This window comes from Phodopus roborovskii, unplaced genomic scaffold, assembly GCF_943737965.1.
Source record: "Phodopus roborovskii unplaced genomic scaffold, PHOROB, whole genome shotgun sequence".
Taxonomy (NCBI): domain Eukaryota; kingdom Metazoa; phylum Chordata; class Mammalia; order Rodentia; family Cricetidae; genus Phodopus; species Phodopus roborovskii.
In genome coordinates this window covers 21,898,953-21,923,886 of record NW_026125391.1, presented here as the reverse complement: position 1 = coordinate 21,923,886, position 24,934 = coordinate 21,898,953, and the positions used below count along the sequence as shown (strand labels likewise).

Sequence of the window (24,934 nt, the reverse complement as noted above, 5' to 3'; positions counted from 1 at the left end):
CCAGGGCCTGAAGCACCAGCATTGCCAACAAACTTGGTAGCAGTGCAAAATCTCATTTCTATGGAGCAGGGCCTCTGAGGGTGGGGCCAGCCATTTGTGTTTAAGCAAGCCTTCCAGCTGATTCTGACACAGGCTGAAGTTTGAGAATTGCTACTTTAGAATCATGCGAAGTTTGTTGGAGATGCTGGCAGAGTATTGTCTTGTTTTTATGTATTCTTTCTATCCTGTTTCTGTAACTGTGAGAAAGGTTTAAATTAAGGACTGTTCTAGTAGAGTTAGAGGAAATTACAGGGCAATGTGAGTAAAAATAAACTACTTTCATGTTCTTGATATGATCCCCCAAGAAGCTTTATGGTTGTAATGTTTGTGTACCACATGTTAGTAAATTCCTGTGCTCTCTTAGACTAGCGTTAGTTAATGAACATAGCATAAACAGGTTCATTTGCCATAACAACAGTGGAAGTTTAGATCCTTGAAAGGAATTATTTCTCCTAAATATTTACACAGTGTAATGTAGCAGAGCTAGATGTGTGCAGTGACCCTGGAAAAGTGAAGATCTGGCTATTGATAAGGAATAAGAGGAGCAGCTGGCTGCACTGAGCTGTTATTCTCTCCTCCTTCACTCTGTAGGCTGTTGCAAAACCCCTACTTACAAAGAGATTTGATCTAGGGTAGAGCTTATACATGGCATGTGCTTTGGGGATTCTTCACAGCATTGGCTGGGTAGCCAGGAGGTAGAGGCTGTTCCACAAGGCCTGGAGATCTAACCTGGGTGCTCTTGGAGGGAGGTAGGTTGAATTTGTACTTAGCCTTGCTTATCTTGGATGTTGTAGAAGTTGACATGTGACCTCTCTGAACAGAGGCTTAGGTTCCTTTTGTGAGGAAATTGAAGTGTTGGGTGGGGTAAAACAGCTTTAAGGGAGGTGAGGCCAAAGGAGGTGTGGGAGCCAGAGCTTGGAAGTAGTAAAGGAGGTCTCTTGTCTGTGGGATCAGGGTTGTGGACAGTTTCAGTTGGGAAAGTATTAAAGAGTGTGGTGCAAACCATTGTTACCTCTACAGCCTTGTTATCTGCAAGTGAGAGATGGGGGTTATTGCTGCAAACTCTTATCTTTTTCTGTCTCTCACTATATCTCTCTTTTAAAGTGCCCCCCCCTCCGCCTCCGTGTGTTTTATTTTTCAGACATGATCTCCGCCATAGCCCAGGCTGCCTCACCCTCACTCTTGACTGCCCGCCTCAGCCTCCCTAACGCCGAGACTGCGTGAGTCCCCACTTGCTCTCTTTGATTTGACTGTGTCTGTGTCTCCCAGTCATTTGTTTAGGGTTTGCTTTGACTGTCCAACCGCTCAGCATTAGGTTATTGAGCTGTTATTGGAGTGTTAGCACATTATGTTCTCTCTGTTTTTCTAAGATTCTGATTTTTTTTAAAAAGATACACAGTAGAGAACATTTTGGAATAAACTTCATTGAGAATTACTACAACAATGTGATTTCATCATGCTTATTAGCAGACAAATTCCCATTGTTGTTGTGCTGGTAAATACTGATTATCAAGTTGACAGGATCAAGAATCACTATCATGGTAGCCTTTGCCCAAGCCTTGGGGGTGGGTGTAGCTTAACTGGGTAGAGTTGGGAAAACCACACCTAACAGTGGGTGGCACCATTCCCTGGGCTCGGGTCCTGGACTCCATAGAAGCTATATCTGGGCACTGGTATCCATCCTTCTCTGCCTGCAAACTGCTGATACCATGTAGCAGGTGGCTTAAGCTGCTTCCAGTTCCAGCATCCAGGACTAACCCCTTCCTTAGGTAGCTTTTCCCTCATACTGAGAACTAAAACAAGTTCTCTGGCTGCACTTGACAGGGTATTTTATCTCAACAATAATCATATCAACCAAGACATAGATCTAAGATTTAAAAAAATAGAATGAATGAAGCAGACTTTTCCCTTTGTTGAAATAATTTGATTGCCAATGAACATTCAGAGTCATCTCAAAATTAAATTAAAATCCAATCAGAATAAGAAAATGCAGCTAATCTTTTACTATGAATAGGTATAAATTGAGTACATATGGATTTACTATTTTAAAGTTAACTGTAAATCAGGAGGGTCATCATACTTTTGGGTGTGATATGGACTTGCATGTAGGTTGACATGTTTTCAGGTCACAGGGTGTTGGCCAAGAATATTTAAATAATAGCGTTAGAGCATCCTCAAGCCTTCAGAGCTTCCTGCCCTCTGAGTTTCTGTGTGGTGTTGGTGACAACCCTTGAGCTGTGTAGTTCTGTTACAGTTTCTTCAAGGTAATGCTGTTCTCAGGAAAATGACTATTGTTTGAAATCGAAGAGTTGCTCCTGGCTTGCCTACCACCAGATGGTGCTGGTGTTACACACCTAAAGACAATGTAGCCTTGTGCCTTTGAAATGTGGAGACAAGGATGTATTTTCTTTTCCTTTCTATCCTCAGCGCTTTAGTCATACATGTCCTTCCTGGGATGCTTCTGCATGGATTCCCATGTTTGATGTTGTAAGCAGTGAGCCAAGTTGAGCCTCGGCGATCATAAAGGATAAGTTGGGATGGAAATTTAGGGCTCTGTAACTTGTCCTTCCTGTGAAAGTTTCCTTTGTGTGTGCGTTTGCTTCTCATGTGCACAGGTAAAACTGACAACTTGAGTTTTCTGCGCAGTTAGTTACCTTTCTTGTATGAAAGCACTAAAATAACCATGTTTACATTAATCTAAAGGTGATGTTCAGAGGTCATTACCAAGAAAATATATAATCTACATTTAAGTTGAAATAGAATATTTTAAAATTTGGTAACATTTCAAAATATTAGCCACTATTTAGTAGCAGATGTCCTTATCAGTTACAATTATACTTAAATTTTAAGCTTTTTAAAAAGTACAGACAGATATATATTACTTGGCTATTGCAGAAAACAAAAGAAATAATTTTTTAGGTACTACTCACATAGTACATGAAACTTTTTTCTTTTGTCGCTATATATACTTTGAAGCTCAGCTTTTTATGGTCAGACAGTTTTATTGTTAGCTTTTCATTTAATATTTTATTGTGAATGTTTTACATGAAGTCAAAATCTTTTAGTTAATAATTTTGATTGGTAACATAACTTTCCATTCATTGAACTCTTTAAGTGGTAGGCATTTTGATTTTCATTTATTTTTTAGTCGCTTCTAGACTATGAACAGTGCTATTTAATTTTCTTTGTTTTTTAATTTATGTCATATGAATTCTAAAAATGTAATTGCTAAATGAAGAAGAAAAGATAGTTGTTGTAACTTTTACTCAAGTTTTTTATTTTATCACCAAGCTTTATAGTTAAATGTCCTTATCAGTGTCTGAATTTTTCTTCATTGTCTTCCTCATCATGAACAGGTTACCTCTGTTTTCACTGTTGTTTGACTGGTTGTCTGTTTTTTGAGACAGGCTCTCCCTACATAGCCTAGACTGGTTTGTGATCCTCCTGCCTCAGCTTCCCATGCGGAAGTTACAGGTGTGTACTACTAAGTTACCCTTGTTAACAGTGACCAAGTAGTGATGGAGAAATTTTCTGAAGTGGTAAAACCCCACTGAGTAAAGTGATTTAAAGGAACATTTAATCCTAGAGCCTTGGTGCTTGATTGTCTGGGTTTAGTCTGTTCTTAAAATACAAACCACTATCGATTCATACTTCATATACACTGCCTCATGACCAGAGCAGGGGATCACTATGTTGTTAGTATTTTTTTTAGGGTTGGTAATAACATAGAGTAGAACTAAAATAAAATAAAAACTAACACAGTAGAGTTGGATCAGACAAACAGCAGGAAAAAAGCCCAAGAGGAAACACAGAATCAGAGACTTAGTGCTTCCTAAGACTGAGAGTCATGGACTCATTCGTTTTCCTACAAATGTTTCCAGCCTCCGGAGAATTGTTTCTAGACTTGAAATGCTTGCTTTTCAGCACAGCAGAGATATAATACATACATGTTAGGCAGACAAAAAGAAGGAACCACAGTCTTAGGAACAGTTAGAAGCACAGCAGTCTGTATTAGTGGAGGAATCATGTGCCCTCACTGATCTTTTTTTTTTTTAATCTCAGTGATCACATTTTTATTTAAGTTACTTTTGAATGAAATTCTTCCACTAACATAAGGAAGCAAGTATTTTATTTTAGAATCAGTGGAAACAGCAAAGCTGTTTTTCTATTTGGAGAATGGGGAGAGGGGAACAGACTCCTGCTGAGGCTTCATGTACCTGTTAAATGAATGTGAAAACTGTTAGTAACATCAGGAAAAACTAAGAGACCAACCTTTTCCCATGAAGCAGATCTGACTCTTTCATCTCAGTTCTGTAAAGAAGAAAGCAAAACCACATTCTCTTAGGTTCTGAGTCACTAAGAAACGAACTCACAAGACTATCCATGTAGTCTGTCATGTTAGAGCTGAGAGATTGCGGTTCTGAAGCTGAAACAGCTCTTTAAAAGAATCAGCTGTAGATTTGTGGTCTCTTTTATATAAATAGCATCACTGAATTTTACTTGAGAAATTAAATATATATATAATATATATATATATATATATATATATATATATATTTTTTTTTTTTTTTTTTTTTTTTACCTAGAGAGTTTTGGGGAAATTTTTTTAGTGAATTGAACATAATTGTCTCTGTATTGTAGATGTCTGACCTTTCGGTTATAAAGGTGTGGCTTGTGTTATTTTTTTTTTTTTTTTAGTATAAAAAGACACAGAAGACCTGAAAATAATGTTCAGGTAAAATGTTCCTAAAATTACCTATTTAATTCTAGAGAATCAGCATAGTAACCACACATGAACCTGGGGAAATGGAAATCCACGCCGGCTTCTAAATATGCCTTTGTATACAACAAGCTCAAGATGGCACATGTCTGTTTAGGCATCAATTTAGCTATGTACCTTGAATGACCTTCATAATACTGTGAGATTCTTAAAGCAGTGGTTCATTTGCAACTTTCTTACCTAAAATTCCCCCAAATAATAAGTTTCGGTAACCTTATGGTCAAATATATAAACTATTCAGATTGCTATGATCTGGTTTATACTAGAGAGAAATTTACTTTTTAAATAAAATTCTTAGTATATCTTTGCACATGATGCTTTTACAAAGTTTGATGTTTTCTTTATATTTCTGAATTTTACAGACCATTGGGATAATTCCTGTAGTTGACTGGGAGACTGCCATTAAACAAAAAATGCCTGATAAATCTGGCATGCATGAAACAGGAGTGAGAAGGTGGGAGAGGGCATTGTAGTTCTTATTCTCAGCAAGTTCTCTTGGGAATATTGTTACCACTCTGATTTGTTTTGATTTTAGATAAATACACATCTTAGGTCCATATATATTGGAGTAATCAGTGTTCAGGGTTCTCTGATCATCTAGATTATTTCCTTCTCTCTCTCTCTCTCTCTCTCTCTCTCTCTCTCTCTCTCTCTCTCTCTCTCTCTCTCTCTGTCTCTTTCTTCTTTCTTTTGATTTTTTGAGACAGAATTTCTCTGTGGCTTTGGAAGCTGTCCTGGAACTAGCTGACCTTGAATTCACAGAGATCCTCCTGCCTCTGCCTCCTGAGTGCTAGGATTCAAGATATGCACTACTATCACCTGGTGATTATTTAGCTTTCTTATCCACAGTTAGTATTTGACTGCTTATTGGGCCCATACTATTCAGTAAGTATGGCATATTAAATTTTCACATTTGTATTTATTTAATGTTAAAATTAATCTAAAATCTTTGTGTGCAATGTGTCAACATCTGCTTTGTAATTCGTCTATTTAAAAGAAGTGGCAGTATGGAATTGGGAGGAATACTTATTATCTGAGTCAGATTTTTTTTGTTTGTTTGTTTGTTTTGTTTTGCAACAGTTTACGCTCATTTTAGTGAAAAGTATAACCTCCAAGAGACAGTGACTCACTTGGCAAATTCTCAGTACCCAGGCAACAGTTAATAAATTCTTAATTTACCATTTTAGTTCCTTTCACTTAAGTAATTATAACATTGGAAATTTCTGGAAATTATATAAAGTACGTTTGTGGAAAGATTTTTTTTTTTTAAATGTTTTCCTTTAATAATGGGTCCAGGCTACATCCCATCGATATAAAATGTTTAGGAAAGGACTTCATTAGGCCTGCATTGGTTTGTGTTGCAGTGGCGCTTTCCATTGCTGGTTGTTGAGTGGTCTTCTGCTGTGGTACTTCTCACCCTCCCCCAGGACATCTCTTTCTCCCCCCCCCCCCCCCCCCCCCCCCCCCCCGGCAATTGAATTCAGGTTGGTCCTCAAGCTTGGTGACAAGCATTCTTGTCTGTTGACCCTTTTCATCAGCCTGTGTTTTCTTTACTCATTTTATTTAATGTTGCATTTTATCTTTGGCCATTATGTAGTAGAAGATGAGTCAAATCTAGATCTGATGTTGAAGGGAAAAGCACAGTTTCCTTTTAGTTGAAACTTGGTTTCAAGTTAAGGAATTTCATTTGATCTTGGATATGCTTTAGGTTCTAAAGAAAACAAACTCAGTTTCCCTTTGAGTCCTAGGAGAAGATGGGGGTGGGGTAAGAGTTCTTAGGGATCTGTTGTTAGGAAGTAGATCTACAGAGAGGTGCTAAGAACTGGACTCTCATGTTTTTTTGGTTTTTTGTTTTTTTAATTTTATATAACAAAGTCCAATTAAATGAAAACAAACATTTATACACATATTTGGGAATTTGGGTGTCGTTCTTTCCAAACTACTTCCTGCTGGTAAGGGGTGCTGTCTTGGGGGATTCGAAGAAGATTCAGATATCCTAGCTGTAGTCTGTAGGGCTGTTTTGTCCAGCTGTTTTGAATGTAGGATCAGCTTGTACTCTGTTTCAGACGGTCTGGCGTGATCAAACCACATTAGTCTGGAAGGAATCCACATCTTTTCATTTTCTGTGGAATCAAAAATAGGAATCCTTTTCCCCAGTAACTTGTCCTTCAAGTTAAATTTTGGAGTCAAAGCATTTTTTTTTAAATTTATTATTTTACATGTCGATCCCAGTTCCCTTTCCCTCCCTCCCTCCCTTCTTTCCAGCCCTCCCTCCCTCCTTCCCTCCCTTTTACCCTCTCTGCCCTCTCACATGCACTCTAACCACCCTCCCCTCCCATCCCCCCACCACAATTCCATATGTAGGGGAATGCCATCCAGTTGGGGTCATGTAGATGTGACAGGTCCTGTGAAGTAGGGACTAGGGCTTCTCTTCTGTCTCTAGAATAAGGCAGTTATCCCTCCATGGGGGATATGTTTGCAAAGTCCTTTTGTGCACCAGGGATACATCCTGGCTCCACTGTCTGAGGTCTCTCAGACTGCTCAGATCTTCTGGCTGAGACCCATATTCAGGGGGGCCCGAGTCAGTCCCATGCTGGCTTCCCAGCTATCAGTCTGGTGGCCTTTAGCTCCTCCTTGTTCAGGTAAGCTGTCTCTATGTGCTTCTGCCGCATGGTCTTGTCCTCTCCATCTGCTTCTGGGTTCTAGTTCGACTCAGTGTTTATGTATGGGTGTTTGCTCCTATTTTCAACAGGCATTAGTTGAGGGCTCCATGGAGAAGTTAGTTGTTGATCTCACTCTCTGGGAAGGGCATTTATAATAGCCTTTCCACGGAAGCTGAGATTGTTAGTTGGGAGCAGTCTTGTAGTTCTCTAGACCTTTCTTTGTGTTCAACTTTATCTTCAAACCAATATTGGCTCCCTCTTTTATGTTCTCTCTCTCTCTGTCTCTGTCTCTCTCTCTCTCTCTCTTTCCTATCTTCCATTCCTAACCAGGCTCAATCCTCCTGGTCGCACATGCCTTCCTCTCCTCCCCCTCATTTTCTCCTACTTCTCTCTCCATTCGCTGTCCTCCCCCACTTCACCTGAGCTCTGGGGGACTTGTCCCTTCCCAGTTCTGTGAGGGACTTTATATGAATCTCTTACAATATACCTTGTATCCTAGTTCCTCTGGTGATGTGAATTATAGGCTGGTGATCATTTTTTGATCTAGTTCTAAAATCCATATATGAGTGAGTACATACTGTGTTCCTCTTTTTGTGACTGGGTTACCTCATTCAGGATGGTTTCTTCAAGTGCCATCCACTTGCCTGCGAATTTCAAGATACCATTATTTTTTTCTGCAGAGTAGTATTCCATTGTGTAGATGTGCCACGTCTTCATTAACCATTCTTCAATTGAGGGGCATCTAGGTTGCTTCCAGGTTCTTGCTATTACAAATAGTGCTGCTGTGAACATAGTTGAACAGATGTCTTTGTTGCATGGAGGTGGATCATTTGGGTATATGCCTAAGAGGGTGATTGCCGGGTCCTGTGGTAAACTAATTCCCATTTTCCTGAGGAACCGCCATACTGATAAAATGGCTGTATGATTTTGCACTCCCACCAGCAGTGGAGGAGTGTTCCACTTTCTCCACATCCTCTCCAATGTAAGTCATCACTGGTGTTTCTAATTTTAGCCATTCTGGCAGGAGTAAGATGGTATCTCAAAGTTGTTTTGATTTGCATTTCTCTGATAGCTAAGGATGTGGAGCATTTCTTAAGTGTCTTTCAGCCTTTTTGATTTCCTCCATTGAGAATTCTTTCTTCAGTTCTGTACCCCTGTGTGTTTGCTATCCAGAAAAGCAGACACACATATCTCAGGGCTACTTTATGTGGTGAAATAGTCGATACTGCAGGTTTTGCTGAGCTCTGAAGAGAGCACTTTGCTTTGGTATTTTCTTGTAATGCCTAGATTCATTCATTTGTTTTGTTTGACCACACGGAACATTTGGAAGATAATGTTCCCCCTTTCTGTCTTCTCAGTATTGTCAGTGAAGCAGGGGCCTCTATCTACAGCGTCAGCCCTGAAGCTAACAAAGAGATGCCCGGGCTGGACCCTAACCTGAGAAGTGCAGGTGAGCAGCCATGTTCCACCACATGGCATGGGATTTTGATAGTCTGGATTTGCATATGTGACAAACCAAATATTTTACTTACCCATGAAAGTATAAAAGCAATGTCCCATTTATAAGACTTGGCACATTTGTGTACATTAAACTAATACTAGGAGTTATGAAAAACATGAGGAACAGTGCTCTTATGTTTTTAAATACCTCACAGTACTCTAGGATTAATGAAAATTTAGCACAAAAGAAATGCCAGAGCTCAATGATAAGGAAAATAGAATTATTATGAAATAGTCATCATTGCATTTCCTTGGCAGTAAGTAACGTAAATATAAAAATTTCAGTGCTGGTGTGAAAACATACATAGACTTCTGTTTTAATGCAGAATGCTTGGCAACTGACTGTTCTTTCTTGGCTCCTGATGGAGGTGGTCATGGTAATACATCGCTTCAAAAAGCATGCCCTTCTTTTATTTGCACTTGGTTGCTTTGATGTCTAGGATGTAGAATAGTGAAAATTTGTAATTAAAAGTTAAAATACTTTGGGAAAGTAATTGGTATGTTACTTTCTTAAAAATTAATGTTTTAACTTTTGTCCTTAAATATTTTCACTGACTTTTGGTTTTTTTAACTCTATACCTGGAAATACTTTTGCTTTGATCCAGATTATGATGTAGATAAAGGAATGTTTATTTTTGAAGTTGTTGTTGTTTTCTTCATTTGTTTGATAAAGGAATGTTAGAAGTTAACTTTTGTATAAATTTTTTTCATACAATATATTTTGATCATGTTTTTCCCCTCCTCCAGTTCCTCCAAAATTCTCTTTACCCTACCCACCTGACTTAATGTTCTTTCTCTCTAAAAAAAAAAAAACAAAAAAACCAAACACACACACAACCACAAAAACACAAAAATTATTTCCAGAAATGGAAATCAAAATAAGCAAAATGTTTTTAAAAAATGCTCAGATACAGCAAAATGAGACAAACAGTCTACAAAAATAATGTTTGTTTTATTTTGGCTAACTACTTTTGGGCTTGGGTGCCTGCTCTGAAGTCCAGTTAATATACCTAGTGAGATTCTGTTGGAGAAAACTGATTTTTTTTTCCTTTGACAGTGGGTATCAATTGCAGATAGCTTCTTGGTTAGAGGTGGGAGTCCATGTCCACTCCACACCCTCTCAGTGCCCGGGCCCAATCTGGCTTGGACCTGTGCAAATCTTGTGAGTGTTGGCACAATCTTTGTGAGTTTGTAGTACATCAGTACTATTGTGTTTGGCAGATACTATTTCCACGGAATAATCCATCTCCTCTGGGTCTTACAATCTTTCTGCCTCCTCTCCCGCATAGATCTCGAGCCTTGGGGGTAGGGCTTTGATGAAAACATCCTATTTAAGTCTCTACACGTTGTGCAGTTTTGGTCTCTGTTTTAGTTCCCATCTACTGCAAGAAGCAGCTTCTCTGATGCTGGATGAAGAAGACACTGATATACGAGCATAGCATTAGGAGTCATCTCATTGCTGTATTCTTTTAGCAGAATGACAGTAGTTATTCAGCAGTGTGAGGTTTGGATTTTATCTCATGGAGTGAACTTTAATCGAATGATAAAGTATTTGGTTACTCCCATAACACTTGTGCCATTATCATACCAGCATGTCTTGTAGTGACATCACTGTTTTAGGTGGCAGTGTTTCTAGTTGAGAGTTTCTCCTCTAGTAGTATTCAGGGTGCCTTCCAGTACCATGAACACTAATCAGTAAGGGGCAGGCTTTTAGTTAGACACCAGTGGGACTTCTCCATGCTAGATGACATATGTAAGTGTTGTTTTCAGCAATAGGACCTTACCATGAGGTTGTGGAGAATAACCAGTAACCTTGGCAGTAGCCTGTGATAGTTGGAGGTTTCCATGGGGCCCCTTTTGGCCAGTGATTCAACAAGATGTAACCTATTCCTAGCACTGGAGGTTACAATTGGTGGCAAAAGATGTCTTGGCACATTGGCTCCCCTATTAATTGGGTACTCCATTTAGATTCCTTTTTTATATGTATGTAGTTTAGGAAGCTTTTACTACAGTAGGTTTCCATACTTCCAGGTTTCTTGATCATGAATTGTGTGGAAAGGGATGTGATTAGAGCCAATAGGTAGCAGACTCTGTTTACCCTACAGTCATATTTAAACCACCCAAGTATATTTATTAGCCAGCACAACGTGGTTGCATTCTTGTAATATCCTACTTACATTTATTATTACCAATCTACTTTTAATAATAATATTTAGATGTGTCATATTGATAGCAATGCAAGATTATTTGAAGCAAATATCCTCATACCTTTTAAAGCAAGAAGCACTCTACCCATGTTTTATATAAAGAATGAAGAGATATTAGTGTGAGAATAGGAGCAAGATGTTTTGTTTATTTTTCTGAATTTGTAGTCCTTTCTATGTGTATCTTAGTAATGCCTGGGAGTCCTAGCCAGATGTGGTGGCTCATGTCTATAATCCCAGCATTTAGGAGGCTGAGGCAGGAGAAGTTCCAGGCCAGCCAAAGCCACAGAAGGAGACCTTGTCTCAGAGTAATAAATAATGTCTGTGGTCCTGCTGATGTAATTAGGCCTGAAATATTGCATTCATTTCTTTTTACACAGAAAAAAGCAAGAACTTTGAAACAAAATTAAATTGGAAGTGTGCACTACAAGGGTAGGATTAAGTATAACATGAGGAACTAACCTAAGTAATTATAGGAGTACTGCTTTTCACATTAAGTTATAGTTGTTTTCTGATTCTGTTTTTTGTTTTTGTTTTGTTTTGTTTTGTTTTGTTTTTTCCCAGTTTCCATAGCAAGGCGTGTTCAAGATCCATTAGCTGAGCTAGTGAAAATTGAACCGAAGCACATTGGAGTTGGAATGTACCAGGTAAAGCAATGTGTATCATTAAGTTTCGAAATCCATCAATATAAAGAACATGCTTAAGCCTGCCATTGTTCTTAACCATTACTGGAAGTAGCTTTTCCTTTTCAAAAATTACACAGTTGACAGGAAAGTAGTTCAAAGTTTCAAGTGTCAGGGAAAGAGAATACTTTCTGTCTTATTTTGATTAGGTTTTAAATTTGACTATAGTCAGATTTAAAGGCCAGGCATGGTGGTGTAAAAACATCAGATACAGTTAAGTACTTGATTTGGTGATATGTTCTTTTCAACACTGTTCTAAAAATGGAGGGATTGTGAACTATTGGGCTATGTGGCTCTTTGTTAAACTAGAACGAACTCTTGCTTGTTTCTGGTCTCCCAGGAGAAGCCTCTGCTATTTACTGTAACCTTTTCTACATTCGTTTCTATTTAGTCATTATTCATTTTTGGTTTTGACCCAGAACAGTCTGAAGTCTTCTACTTGTTGCTCCAATGCTGTCATCATTGTGGTTTTTGTAGATACTGTATTTTCAATTCCTGAGGTTATATGTTTGCACTGAATGATTGAGGACAGCAATAAACCTTGGCAACTTGGATCCATGGTGATGTAAGAATGGTGTATAGTGCTTATGGTATATGGAGTCCAGAAGACTTGTCAAAAGTATTCTCCTTTTTGTTGAAATTCTTTCCTAAACTGTTCATAGGATGTGTTCTTGAACTCTTAGCTACTCGGGAGGCTGAGGCAGTAAGAGTCCTTGAGTTTATAAGTTTGAACCCAGCCTGGTCAATTTGCAAGACTTTGTCCCACCACACCCCCTAAGTAGTCCTTGTTGTTTGGTTTGATTTTTTGATACAGGTTCTTACTGTAGCCTAGACTGGCCTGGAAGTCAGTAGGTAGCCAAAGATGGTCTAAAAGTCATGGCAATCCTCCTGCCTCAGTTTCTTAACTGCTGGAAAAGTGGGCAATCCTTAGCTATGAAATACAGTATTTCCCACTTGGATTTTCATGGGATGTGAGTGGTGCTTGCTACATTAGTCATGGCACCTGTGACTACCAGAAATGAAAGAAATTCTAGAAATCACTCAGCCCTACCCCATCACTTAACAATATAAACAATATAACAACCAAAGTGCTGTGCCCCAGAATCACATGGTGGCAAAGTTTGGATTGACACGTCACATACATTGAGATTCAACTAAGAGTATGAGTGTGTTCTGCTAGGTGGCAGTAGAGCCCCCATGATGTTTATTGTTGTTTGGGTTGAGAGATGTCTTTCAGATTAGTTATACACTGGGATATGTCTGTGGGTGCATTTCCAGAGAGGGCTAGTGAGGGGGGAAGGTGTGTTCTTTTTGTTGGGTGACACCGTCTAATAGAATAGAGTACAGAAGAATGAATTGGAGGAGGGGGGTGGCAGACAGCATAGGCATGCTTCTTTCTGCTTCCTGGCTACCATGAGATGGACCGCATTGCTCCACCATTCTCTCCCTTTCATGATGTACTGAAATTTCAGAAACCTTGAGCTGAATAAATCTTTCTTTCCTTAAATAGTCTTCCCTAGATATTTTTCACAGAGATAAAAGTCTGACTAACACAAGATGTTTAACTGGGCTTGTTCATTAAGGGGTCACTAGAAATACCTGCTATCTAAAGAACATAACCTATCAAATTTGTAAGTTTGAAGTTTTGGAACATCTCAAGGTCATAGAAAAGAGAAATGTTTCAGATTTATGGAACCCAGGAAGCCTACCAGTCTTTGGCATTAAGGCTGTCTTTAAGTCATTAGTAGAGGACTGACCTCCAGGTTGGAATTCAGAAGTAGTCTTTCAGTTTATTCCAACAGCACTGAGAAGTCACAGGAGAATTTTACTCAAGGTAATGGATGATTTGTGTCTTTAAGCATTGAGTCTGGCAAGAATGAATAAAATGGGTCAAGGAGAGGCAGGAGGGTTAATTAAAGTAGCTGCTAACTAGTCCATGTGAGAGATGATGGTGCTTGGACGACACTGGTGACAGTTAACATTGGTAATAGTTAAAGGAGTCTGTTTTATAGGGACTACTTGCTAAGTAGGGCAAGAGAAAATGGTAAGCATTTGTTTGAAGACTTGTTCTATGTTTTATGCCTTGGTAGAGAAACTTTACAGGTAAAAGTCATTAGTTCAACCTTGGATGTATGTGTTGGTGGGAGATGCCTAGGAGATGATATCTAAGGAGAGATACCAAGTTGGGTCTACTTGTCTGAGACTAAGAGCCATGCTAATTCAAAGTGCACATAGTTTAACAAATAATGAAAGTGATTCAAGAAGCTAGGCTGAACCCACTGTGTATTTTAACTACCCCCAATGGTCTACATTTCACATTCCATGAGATGGCAAAAAAGATATATACATGTGAGTTTGTAGCCAGGGAAATGCATATTTCTGTGAATAGCTGCAAAAATAAGAAGGGATCCTGTCAGTGAGTAGAACTTGGGAAATTCTGGTATTAAGCATAAATAATAGTATAATTACATAATAATGACAATGTAAGATAATAATAGTATATTATATAATAATAGTGTAATAATAGAAAAAGCTTAGTGGATCTACAGCCCAGAACACATACAAGTCATTTATTAGCACAAAAGCTTGAAGCCAGATGTATTAGGAAAATTATTTGTCATAAATTTATATATATTGTATGATAATTACATATCTTACTTTTAAGAGTTTGAATTATTTCCTTGTTGTTTTGTAAATATTTATATGTTGGTTTACTTGAAACATAAAAAATATATAAAGAGCCTATCCATTGTATGACATCATTAAAAGTTTAGGATTTTGAGCTACATAAACTGCAAGTGCCTATTATCCCAGGTACTGGGATGACTTATAAGAGTTCAGTATTCCCTGTAGCAGGACCCTGTCTCAAATGCAGCAACAACAACAACAACAAATAATGAGGTATTTAAGGGAGATTTATTAATATGAGAAGTCATTAATGATGTGACGTTTTCAAGTGATACAGAGTTGGTAATACATCGGTAACAGAGAATGCAGCTATGAACTTCCGTGGAAGACAATAACAACTGGCAGACTGGATACAATGAGAGATTTTAAAATTTTCTATGCCCTAGCCTAGGGACAGCGTAACGTTACATCTTCATACAATGTATTTACAGCACAATCATAGCAGGACTGACTGTCTTTCATTTGGGTCCACTTTGTGATTTTCATGTAAATTTCATCCCGCTTAAAACCCAAGAACAGTCATATAAACATTGCTGACTGAGAAAATGAAAGGTGTTCACAAAAAGCTAGATGAAATAGCAGAACTACGGTGTTATTTCAGTGGAAACTAAAATGCTTTTGGTTTAATGGCAGCTGAAATCCTTGCTGCAGTGCTCCAGTTCTTGTCTGAGAAAATGAGGAGAGTTGATTTTAAAAACACATGCCTGCCATTATTTCTGGAGAGCAAGGCAGCTAGTGTGGTCGAATGACAACATATCCTTGCTTGACCCCTAAAGACTTTGCTGGAAAGTGGCTTGGTATTACTCCCAAGAAAACAGTCCCGGGTGAGGGGGGCATGACGCAGGGCTGCCTGGGTTGGGCTGTGTGGGATGTGGGGAATGGCGGCTTAACTTGGCCTTGGCATACCCTGAGATCAGTTTAAATAAGTTGGATTCACTAGCTCTTTATTCCTTCTTGGGACTATGCTCATGCTCTTGCACTTGCGCACTCATTAACACCTACATTTGCTAAAGTGTCTGCCATTCAAGTAGCATTCAAGTAGCCCTCTTTTTACCTCTGTTAGATCATTTGGTGATAGAATGAAGTGATTGTACAAACCATCCTTATTCCTCACTCCTGAGGATGAGGAAGGGTCACTGTAAAAGGGAAGTCACCTTGACATGGCACTGCTGGTCTTTTTGGTAGGACCTCACAGGTAGCAATTTGCATGTTCTCCTCTCCTGGTCTGTGGGATCAGACCTAGGTAAAAACAAACAAGTAAATCAAAAACAAAACAGGCAGCTCTTCATGGAGAAAGTACTCAGACACCTCCAGGGCCAGTAGGTGTAATTTTGTTTAGGTCTATAAAGGTAAGGCTTCTCATCTTTTTGATGTTGTTTGCTTAGCTGTGATGTGTCATTATAGAGGGAGACTCTCACGAGTCCACCCATAGTTATCTGGGTGGCTTGCTTAGGTTGTTATTGCTATCAGTATTAGTGCTGACACTTAAGGCAGAGGTGAAACAGCACTTCCCAAACCAAGGCATTAGGCACTGTGCTGACTAGTTTGTGTAAGCTTGCCAGGAATGCCTTGCTCAGGCTGGACTGTAGACAAGTTTTCTTAATCAATAATTGGTGGGGGAGGGGCAGCTTACTGAGCAGGGCCACCCCTGGGTGGGCAGGTGGTCCTGGGTTCTATAAGAAAGCAGGCTGAAGAAGCTCTGAGGAGCAGGGCAGTGACCACCAACCCCCCACCCCCAGGCTCCTGCCTTGGCTTCCCCTAATAATATACTGTAACCTCTAAGGCAAACGGACACTCTTCTCCCCAAGTTGCTTTTGGTCACAGTCTTTATCACAGCAGCAGAAACCTAACTCAGACAGCCACTTAGTTAAATCTCCCGCCAAAGTGCTTATGCAGTCTCAGCCCTAAGGAGGACACAGGCTGTCCTGCTTACAGAGTTACAAAAGACATTTAAAAGAGCCTGCTCGTCCGAGCTTTCTTCGATTGTGACTTAACTGAATGTAAATAAGTAGTTGACCATGACAAAGTGTGAGCCAAATTCATATATTAGAATTTGTTCATTATTACTCAAAATTTTAGTTTTAAAAATTAGCTCCTGGGGCTGGAGAGATGTCTCAGAGGTTTAGAGCATTGGCTGCTCTTCCAGAGGTCCTGAGTTCAAGTCCCAGTAACTACATGGTGGCTCACAACCATCTATAGTGGTATCTGATGCTCTCTTCTGGCATAAAAGCATACGTGCAGATGGAGCACTCACATACATAAAAATTATCTCTTGGGTAGTTTTCTTTTACCCAGGGGAAATTAAGCTCCTTACATTGAAGTATTAGCTTCAGTTTTTTTTTTTTGTTGTTGTTGTTGTTGTTGTTGTTGTCTGTTTGTTTGTTTCTTTTTCAGGCAGTATATCCATACCCAGGTACCCTGGTGTAAAGTGTATGTATTATAACAGTGACATACCTAATTTCCTTTACCTGGAACTTGCTTGACCTTTGCATTTCATTAGCTTTGGTGGTAAAACCACACTTATGCCCACTTCTTCCACTTTTTGTATATTAACATTTAAATCCATTATGAGTTATGAATATTTTCAGTGTATAAAAACTAGTAAACATAAGTCATATTCTATTAAAACGTGACCATAAAGGGAAAGATTAAACTATGTCAGAATCTAAAATGTTCTGTGGGTCAGCAGACAATTTGACAGGCCACATACAGGGAGAACACCGAGAACCCTGTACATTCCTTGCAGGTATGTAGATTGGTGCAGCCTCTCAGAGAACAGTTGGACATCAGTGAAGCTGCAGCTGGAGACGTCAACTCTGCAGCCCTTGTCTAGGAGTGTATAACCTGGAAAATCCCCTCCTGTGGGTGCGGAGTCAGGCACAAGACATTGTTCAGTATTGTCTGCAGTGAAATGACCCAGGGAGAGCTACCTCCTAGGAGACAATACTGAGTGAGGGGGTGGAGTGAGAGAACCTATGTTGTGGAGTATGTGCAGGAGCATACAGCTGACATGAGGCTGAAACATAGTGAACAACACTGCCATATATAAAGACATAAGGACAAGCACCGGAGCGTAAGTCTATGGCTGCTTTGAATGAAGCTGGAGGGGAGGCAGGGATCGGGGCAGGCAGACCAGGAGGGCGCTCATTAGTCTCTCTTCCACTGTGTTGTCCTCTAGCATATTTGTCAAATATTTCGTAAAATTGGGTCAAATGCTAAACATACCTGACTTGGAACTTTGACTTTCAGTTAGTTTTTACTCTCTCATACATTTGTGTCTAAATGTGTGAGAGTTAAGAGGATTTTTAAAAAATATATAATCAGAAAATAATTTTCATTTTTCAATGAAAAATGTATTATTATAGGTTATATTTGTTTTCATAATGCTAGTATAGATGTTTTTCTTTGAGACCTAATCTTGTATAAAATTCAGTAATCTTTAGTTCTTGCTTTTGTACTTGTCTGATAAACTGTTCTGAGAAACACCATCTTCTGTGAATTTTATTAAATATCATTTCTTTTGCTCCTGTAGAGATCTGTCCCAGACAGAGTTAAGATTTAGCATTCATTCACAAGGCTGCTGAGGACTTCTTCTTGGGCGGGGGGGGCGTTCGTATATTACTGCATGGCCTGTACTGTTAGCTTTACAGCACTACTCTTTTCTCTTACTCTGAAACTGTCTGAACTAGAAATGTTCCGGTTGGGCAGGAAAGCTTAAAAAAGAAAAATAACCCAGTTTAGACCACACTCCTTGGGTTTTATTTTGCTTGGTCTGAGTTGGGCCTCACATGGCAACAGGTGTTGTGACTCTAGCTAGTATCCGGGCCCTGTGGGATCCCCAGAAACTGCTCAGTACTTCCTTAGAATTGGTTTAAAGTGCACATTTCAAGCCTATAGGGTAGGGAATTTAGGGGAAGAGCGTTACAGCCTGTTCTGTGGACTCAGGTTTAAGAGCCTGGTCTCTAATGCTTTCATCTCGGATGTGCTGGGTAACACCCCCTCCCCATGGAGGTCTTGTTAAAATACAAATCCTGGTTCGGTGGATCTGGTGTACGCAGTGAGATTCTCTGTTGCCAGAAAGCACCCAGATTATAGCAAAACATCCTCCTCAAAACCTCCCAGGCCCCACTGAGTGCTACTGGGTCAGAATAGGCGTTTTCATAAGTCTTTAAGCCTTCTAGTGTCTTGACTGCACATTACAGTGCCAGTAATGTAGCAGGGTAATCGGGGATTCTTGTCAGGTAAGCCAAGAGTTGGAGAAAGTGAACATCAGCAGTCTATGAACCATTGCGAGGAGTAAGCGGGGTGATAACTGATGACACACCTTTCATGTGTCATCTTTCAGATGGAGGAAGAGATGGGAAGGGTTTGTTGAGGAATAGTACATTTGACTTAAGGAAGATGCACTGGTGCCCTGGTGTACAGAGGGAGACCACAGACCGCAGGTGTGTACTACATGTCTGGAGTAGAAGCAAGGGCTTCTGACTGCTTTTACCATAAAGAACTGGTATTTGAAGAGATAGATACAGCTAACCTGATTAAAATGCATAATAAATGCATATATCCGGCATCATCTAGAACCTCATTAATATGTACATTTGATGTGTTGGCAAGTAGATTTTCAAGACATAAAAGTAATATAAAGAAAAATTCAATGATGACCATAACAGGAATAGTTTGACTGTGACAGGAGGACTGAATGAGAAATGTACTTGATAGAGACACACATTTACAGGTCCTTAAAGAAAGTCAGAACTAAACAGTTTTCAGGGTGAGTTGGAGGAGGGAGATGTTGGAGGGTAAGGAAGGAGGAAGCTGCATGTGTGGAGATACATCCACAGGAGGAATGGCCTAAGCCATTGGACAAGGAAATGGACAAGAGTTTGAGAAGCTCACGGTTGTGGCTGATAACAGGGCTTGAACCCAGGGCCTCACACATGGCAGGCAAACAAGTGTTCTACTATCCATAGTCATTTGCACATGCATGCACACACTCACACACACGGATGAGAGCATGCACATGCACACAATACATTTATGAAACTCCATTCAGACAAACATTGAAAAATCCTCTCGTTTTCCTTTAGTCTTACACTTTGACCCTTAAAAGTTCTCATTTCTTTATGTTCATTTTACAAATGTGTCCAGCTCTGTGGCTGCAGAGGTCTACTTCTGCGATCTGAACCATCTACCATCAGGATGTTGACTGCCACAGGGGTGTGTGTAGGGGGTGGGGGTGGTGTGAATACTCACATGTGCATGCCTGCAGGTGCTTTAGCCACAGCTTTTTCATCGCTAAGATGGATAACACGGATTTAGTATTTCATAAATAGACTTCCCGTCCCACACTCCACTTTAGTAAGTTATGTCGGGCATGGCCCTTTTTAAGATCCTTATTTGTTAAGACCTTAATGCCCTGAAGATGTTTTGTCTTATTCCATGTTGTCTACTCTGATTTTGAACTTTGCTGGTTTTTCCCCACTAAAGATTGCAAGCCTTTTGATTTCATTCATAAGCTTTGTTTACATGCCTCTAAATGTGCTATGTCCCAAAGTGGAGGTAGTGACCTAAAAGTCCAAAAGACCAATGCTGCTTTTTTTTCTTTTCTTTTCTTTTTTTTTTTTTTTTTTTTTTTTTTTTTTTTTTGGGTCTCCTTGTCATAGCAGTAGTTTATTTCCAGTACATGGAGGCAATATAATTAACCATTTAAGAAAGTAATTCTTTCTTTACTAAATCTGCCATCTATCCAGTAACCCGGGGTCATAGTATGTCTTATGAAGATGATTTATAGCATCGTTTCCCTATGGTGGGTTTCGGTTAAAATCGGCAATTGAAAAATGTGGGAGCAGAGGAAGTCCTGAGTGTGTGAAGTCCTGAGTGAATGTGTGCTGTTGACATGATCCAGTCATGTCAGGGACCCTAGAGCCTCAGATCCATAGGGAAATGGCAAACCCTTCCCTTCAGGTCCTTGTGTGGATATTGATAGTGTATGCAAAAAATGTCCACCATAGTTTCCAGAGGTTTACAGATTGAAAACTTCCACAATGGGGTCTGCCCCTACTGAAATACACAAACCTGTCCCCTTGATCCAGCTGTATACCATACCCCGCCTCCCTGTTTGTATGTAGTAGCCACCCCCTTGCTCAGCTGTGTGCAGTATTCTCACCTCTGTTCAGCTCTATATAATACACATGCTTAACTTCTGGATGCCAAGGCTTCATAAGAGAACACAGGCCACCTTGTCCCAACTTTACTATTTCTCTGTGTCAGTCAGTCACTCTGTGCTTGCTTCATTCCCTCATTGCCCCTAGTCAGACCAAGTCTCTGGAGGCTGAATAAGGAGTCGTGGAAAGGTTAGTGAAGGTGGGTGTGATTTTTCTCCATTGTTAGTTGGTCAGAGAGGCTCTTACTGGGATGGGGAAGAGCTGGTTTGCACAACCTGGCTCCTGTCTGACTGGGGAAGGAAGGATTGCTATTCACAAGAGAACTAAGGTTCTTTCACACACCTCTTCATTCTTCCCCTCTGAACTGTATATTTGTCTTCACAGAAGTAATTCTTGCCAGGACAGATGGGAGGAATGCTGCTCTAGTGTCAGAAATCAACCAGTCAGTATTTCTATGGACTTTAACCTAATGTGTGTTTACCATAAATTCCTTCATTCCAGTGGGATTCATGGGACAGGATCTTTGCTTTAGGCTAAACTGTCTATCACAATACAACTTTGTTGGCTCTCTTAATTGATCCTAAGAAACATTTTTAATGTTAGAACTTATATTGGTTGGATATGGACAAATAGTGTATATGTATGTGTACACACACATATGTGTGTGTATACATATACATATATATGTACATACATGTATATGTACACATACATATATACATACACTAAACTGCTTTAAGATTACTCTAAAATATCCAGTTAGGTATTTATATAGATATAATTTTGTCTTGGCTACTGGCATACCATGGAGAATCTTGAACACAATTTTTAACTTAGGCAGAAAACTATCTGCATTATAATAATATTCATGGGGGGTAGTTGGGAGGCTATTGTTATAGTGATATACATACCTCATGTGTGAAATGTCCTGGATTCAATTCCCTGTACCTGAGAACCCAAGTACTATAAGATTATACATTTGTACTAGTTAATTAATATTGAGAATATGTGTAAATATTAAAAAGGCCACTTTTGAACTGGACATGTAAAATGGTATATTTTGAATTTATGGTATCTGGCACATTCAGAAATGTCAATGATGATTTTGTATATGTAGGGTTGTTAACCATGGTCCTTAAAAACATGCACCCATAATTATTATTGCTTGAGATTCCGTTCCATTTTACATCCAAAGGGAGGAGGCATCCATCAGTAGCAGGGTGATAGCACACATCAAATCCACGATCCTATAGAAAGACTCAGGTGTAGATGGGTTAGATGAACCATGAACCCTGTGTCTGTAAAGTGATTGTAACTGACACAGTGCAGGAAAGCTGGCCACGCCAAGTTATAGTGTGAGTTTACCAGCAGCATGTGACACTATCATATCCATCTTTTTGTGGACAGTTGCATTGCAGTATCTTCCTGGCAGTCAGAGGGGAATCCAAAGGAGCAAAGAATGGATCAAGTCCAGAAGACTATGAAATTATGAAAGTTTTCTTTCCCTCTCATCTACTCTCAGTATTTGATACCGTTTGCTAGTGAGAACGTTCATTTGCTAGGAGTTGTAGAGAATTACCTCTTTCAGTCCTCGGGAAGGGAAGCATGTGTTGCCTGACATTCGAACAACTGATTTTAGGAAACACCTTTGCTTGGAGGTGAAAGTGCTGCTTGTTCGATGTTGTCAGACCCTGTTGACGGGGATGAGATGTATTTTGCAATAACCAAGAGCAGATATCTAAGATGTTTGTTGTACAGTCTTAACATTGTATGCTCAGAATTTTGTGCCTTTAAATGTGTGATTGAAGGAGAAGTCTCTCCTGATGTGTCTGCACCTTTTGTTTGATTATTTATTTGGAATAAATGGGCCCAGAAGGTATGAGTTCAGTTAGGTTTCATTGGGGGCAGAGACTTTCTGAGGTATGATGTGCAAGGGAGTGTTTTTAAATCTCAGAGGTGCGATTATGTCATAACAGCCATGGCCTCTGGACTGGCTTTATTACTTTTATTAAAACAAATCTGTATGGGGGTGCTATGTATGTTTTGGTGATGAAGGAAATGAGGTGGTTAATTTATTATGTGAACAGCACTTTCAACTAACCGCAGCATGATTCACTGAGAGTGCAGGGAAACAGCCTAGCTCTGCAGACACGTCTGCCACTTGATTTGTGGACCTTAACTTTCAACACCAGAGCATGAAGTTTATCTACAAAACAATTCTTTCTTTTTTTCTGCAATGTTTTTGTCTAATTTTAAACTTGAATTTTTCCTTCATTTTATTGTGAGCACTTACTGAATCTAAACCAAACAGTCCTTGCCAATGACCTCCAGGGGAAGGTGGGGCTGAGAATCCAAAGTGGGTAGCATATCTTAACAGTTTTCAACCCCGTGTGTACCTCAAGGGAGACCTTGATGGAATAAATTGACACCTCCAGGCTTCAGGAAATAAAGATAACTGTAGAATCAGACAGGAGCTGAGGGAAAGCCAGGCGTCTGAGGTGTTCCTCTTCCCACTCTGCATCTGCATACAACTACCATGGAAGGGGTCTGCGGGAACCCTGACAAGTGTGTATTGGTGACTGCAGGGTAGTTGTGGGAGGAGCTGAGAGCCTTGCACTGTGCAGAGGTATGTGTGCTACAGAGTGAAGTCAAGTCGGGAGGGAACCTGAGCATCTAACAAGCTCACGGTGCATATAAAGCTCCTGTTGTATGCTCATAAACAGCCATTGAATGGCTGAGGAAGGCTGTTTTCACTGGAACCGGGCCATGTCCAGCATAATGAGGTGATGTGAACCTGCTTGGAAGGTGAGTGAAAGTAGGTCATCCTTCCTGGGCAGTTTCTGAAAGATTTGCCCAGTACACAAAATAAAAAAAAAAAAAAAAAATAGAAATCAGTCAGGCATTGTATTGATGAGAAAAATGAAGGCATTTAATATCTGAGGCATCACCAGTTTCCACAAAGTAAGAATATCAATCCCCTTTTCTAGTTTGTCTTGTCTCTGGGAGATAGAGGACCACATTTCTCTTCAGAGTTCTAAATTCACTCCCATAACGTACTTTCCGGGAAGAGTTGGCAGCGGCAAGAGAAACTTCATTTGTGGAGTTTAGGGGGGCAGTGTGAGCTACAGCGTCTGGATGGGCAAGAGTGCTGGCCCATGGACAGGTGCTGTCCCGGTGACCGTGTGTGTGCCCAGGCACGGCAGGCTGCCTGTGCCAGAAGCCCTGCCTGTGGCAGAAGTTTAATCTTAGAAGAAGTTGGACAGTGGGCAAACTTTATTTCGTCCATACCGATTTCGTTTCTTCAGCTCCCGTGTCTTCTCACTAGTAGAAGGAAACCGTTTTGGATAAGTAGTCTGGGAGGAGACACTTGGGCAGCATGTGACCTAGTAAAAGTGTGCTTCTCTTCATAATGTTTTTGTGCTACATTTTAGAAGATTGAAATTTAACAATTATTCTTGGGATTTGGTTTTAATTCTGGAAGGCTTACTTCTCTAGGTACCCACCACAGCTCAGTGCAGAGCATCACAGCTATTTCTAATGCCTGGGTCCTGGAGAAAGCTTGATCCCTGGGGCACCTTCAGTTCCTCTCTACCCTGTGAGGTCTGTGTGCTTAATGTTCACCTTTGCATTTCTTTCTGATAGGCTACGAGTACCTTCCTGGGTAGTTCAACCACCCCCTCCCCCATGGTTTGAAATACAGCCACGCTTTTAAAAATAAATGATCCAACCATCACTTATAACTTTAAATTTACAAAGATGTGCGTTAACAGATTTAGGCAGCTTTTTAATATATAAATTTATGGATGTGTTAAGGAAAGTTAGCATCATTAACTGTACCCAGGCCCAGTGATGGCAGCAGAGTACAGACCATGTCCTGCTGAGTCTACTCTATGAGCATGGCTTAAATAATTGTCACCCTGCAATTGAGAGTGAGGCAGGAGGGGGGGGGATCTGTGGGAAATGTTATATTTATCACTCTGTTTGTCAAAGGAAATTTGAATTCTAAATTAAAATTCTTGGTTAATCATTGTATCCGGGGCACAAAACTATGTTCATTGACCTATGCCCATCTTTGCAGTTGAATAGCTGTAATTCAGGGTGTGTTTAATCAAAATTTCCCTGAGAGCTAAAATTCTTACACAGACAGAGCCTGTCTTAAACTGAAATTACATAAACATTCTCATGGCACCGTCCTCATTTTAGCGTGGTTCAG

The 24,934-nt window shown here is 39.9% G+C and overlaps 1 protein-coding gene across 3 annotated transcripts in view; it reads left to right on the top strand.

The window, feature by feature from the left end:
• Srbd1 (S1 RNA binding domain 1) overlaps nt 1–24,934 on the top strand; it is a 161,949-nt gene that overhangs the window by 81,422 nt on the left and 55,593 nt on the right. For all 3 annotated transcript variants that reach the window (XM_051175197.1, XM_051175195.1, XM_051175196.1), the window contains exons 15-16: nt 8,841–8,932; nt 11,751–11,833. In XM_051175197.1, the coding sequence (XP_051031154.1) occupies nt 8,841–8,932; nt 11,751–11,833 (175 nt within the window). The remainder of the gene's footprint in view (nt 1–8,840; nt 8,933–11,750; nt 11,834–24,934) is intronic.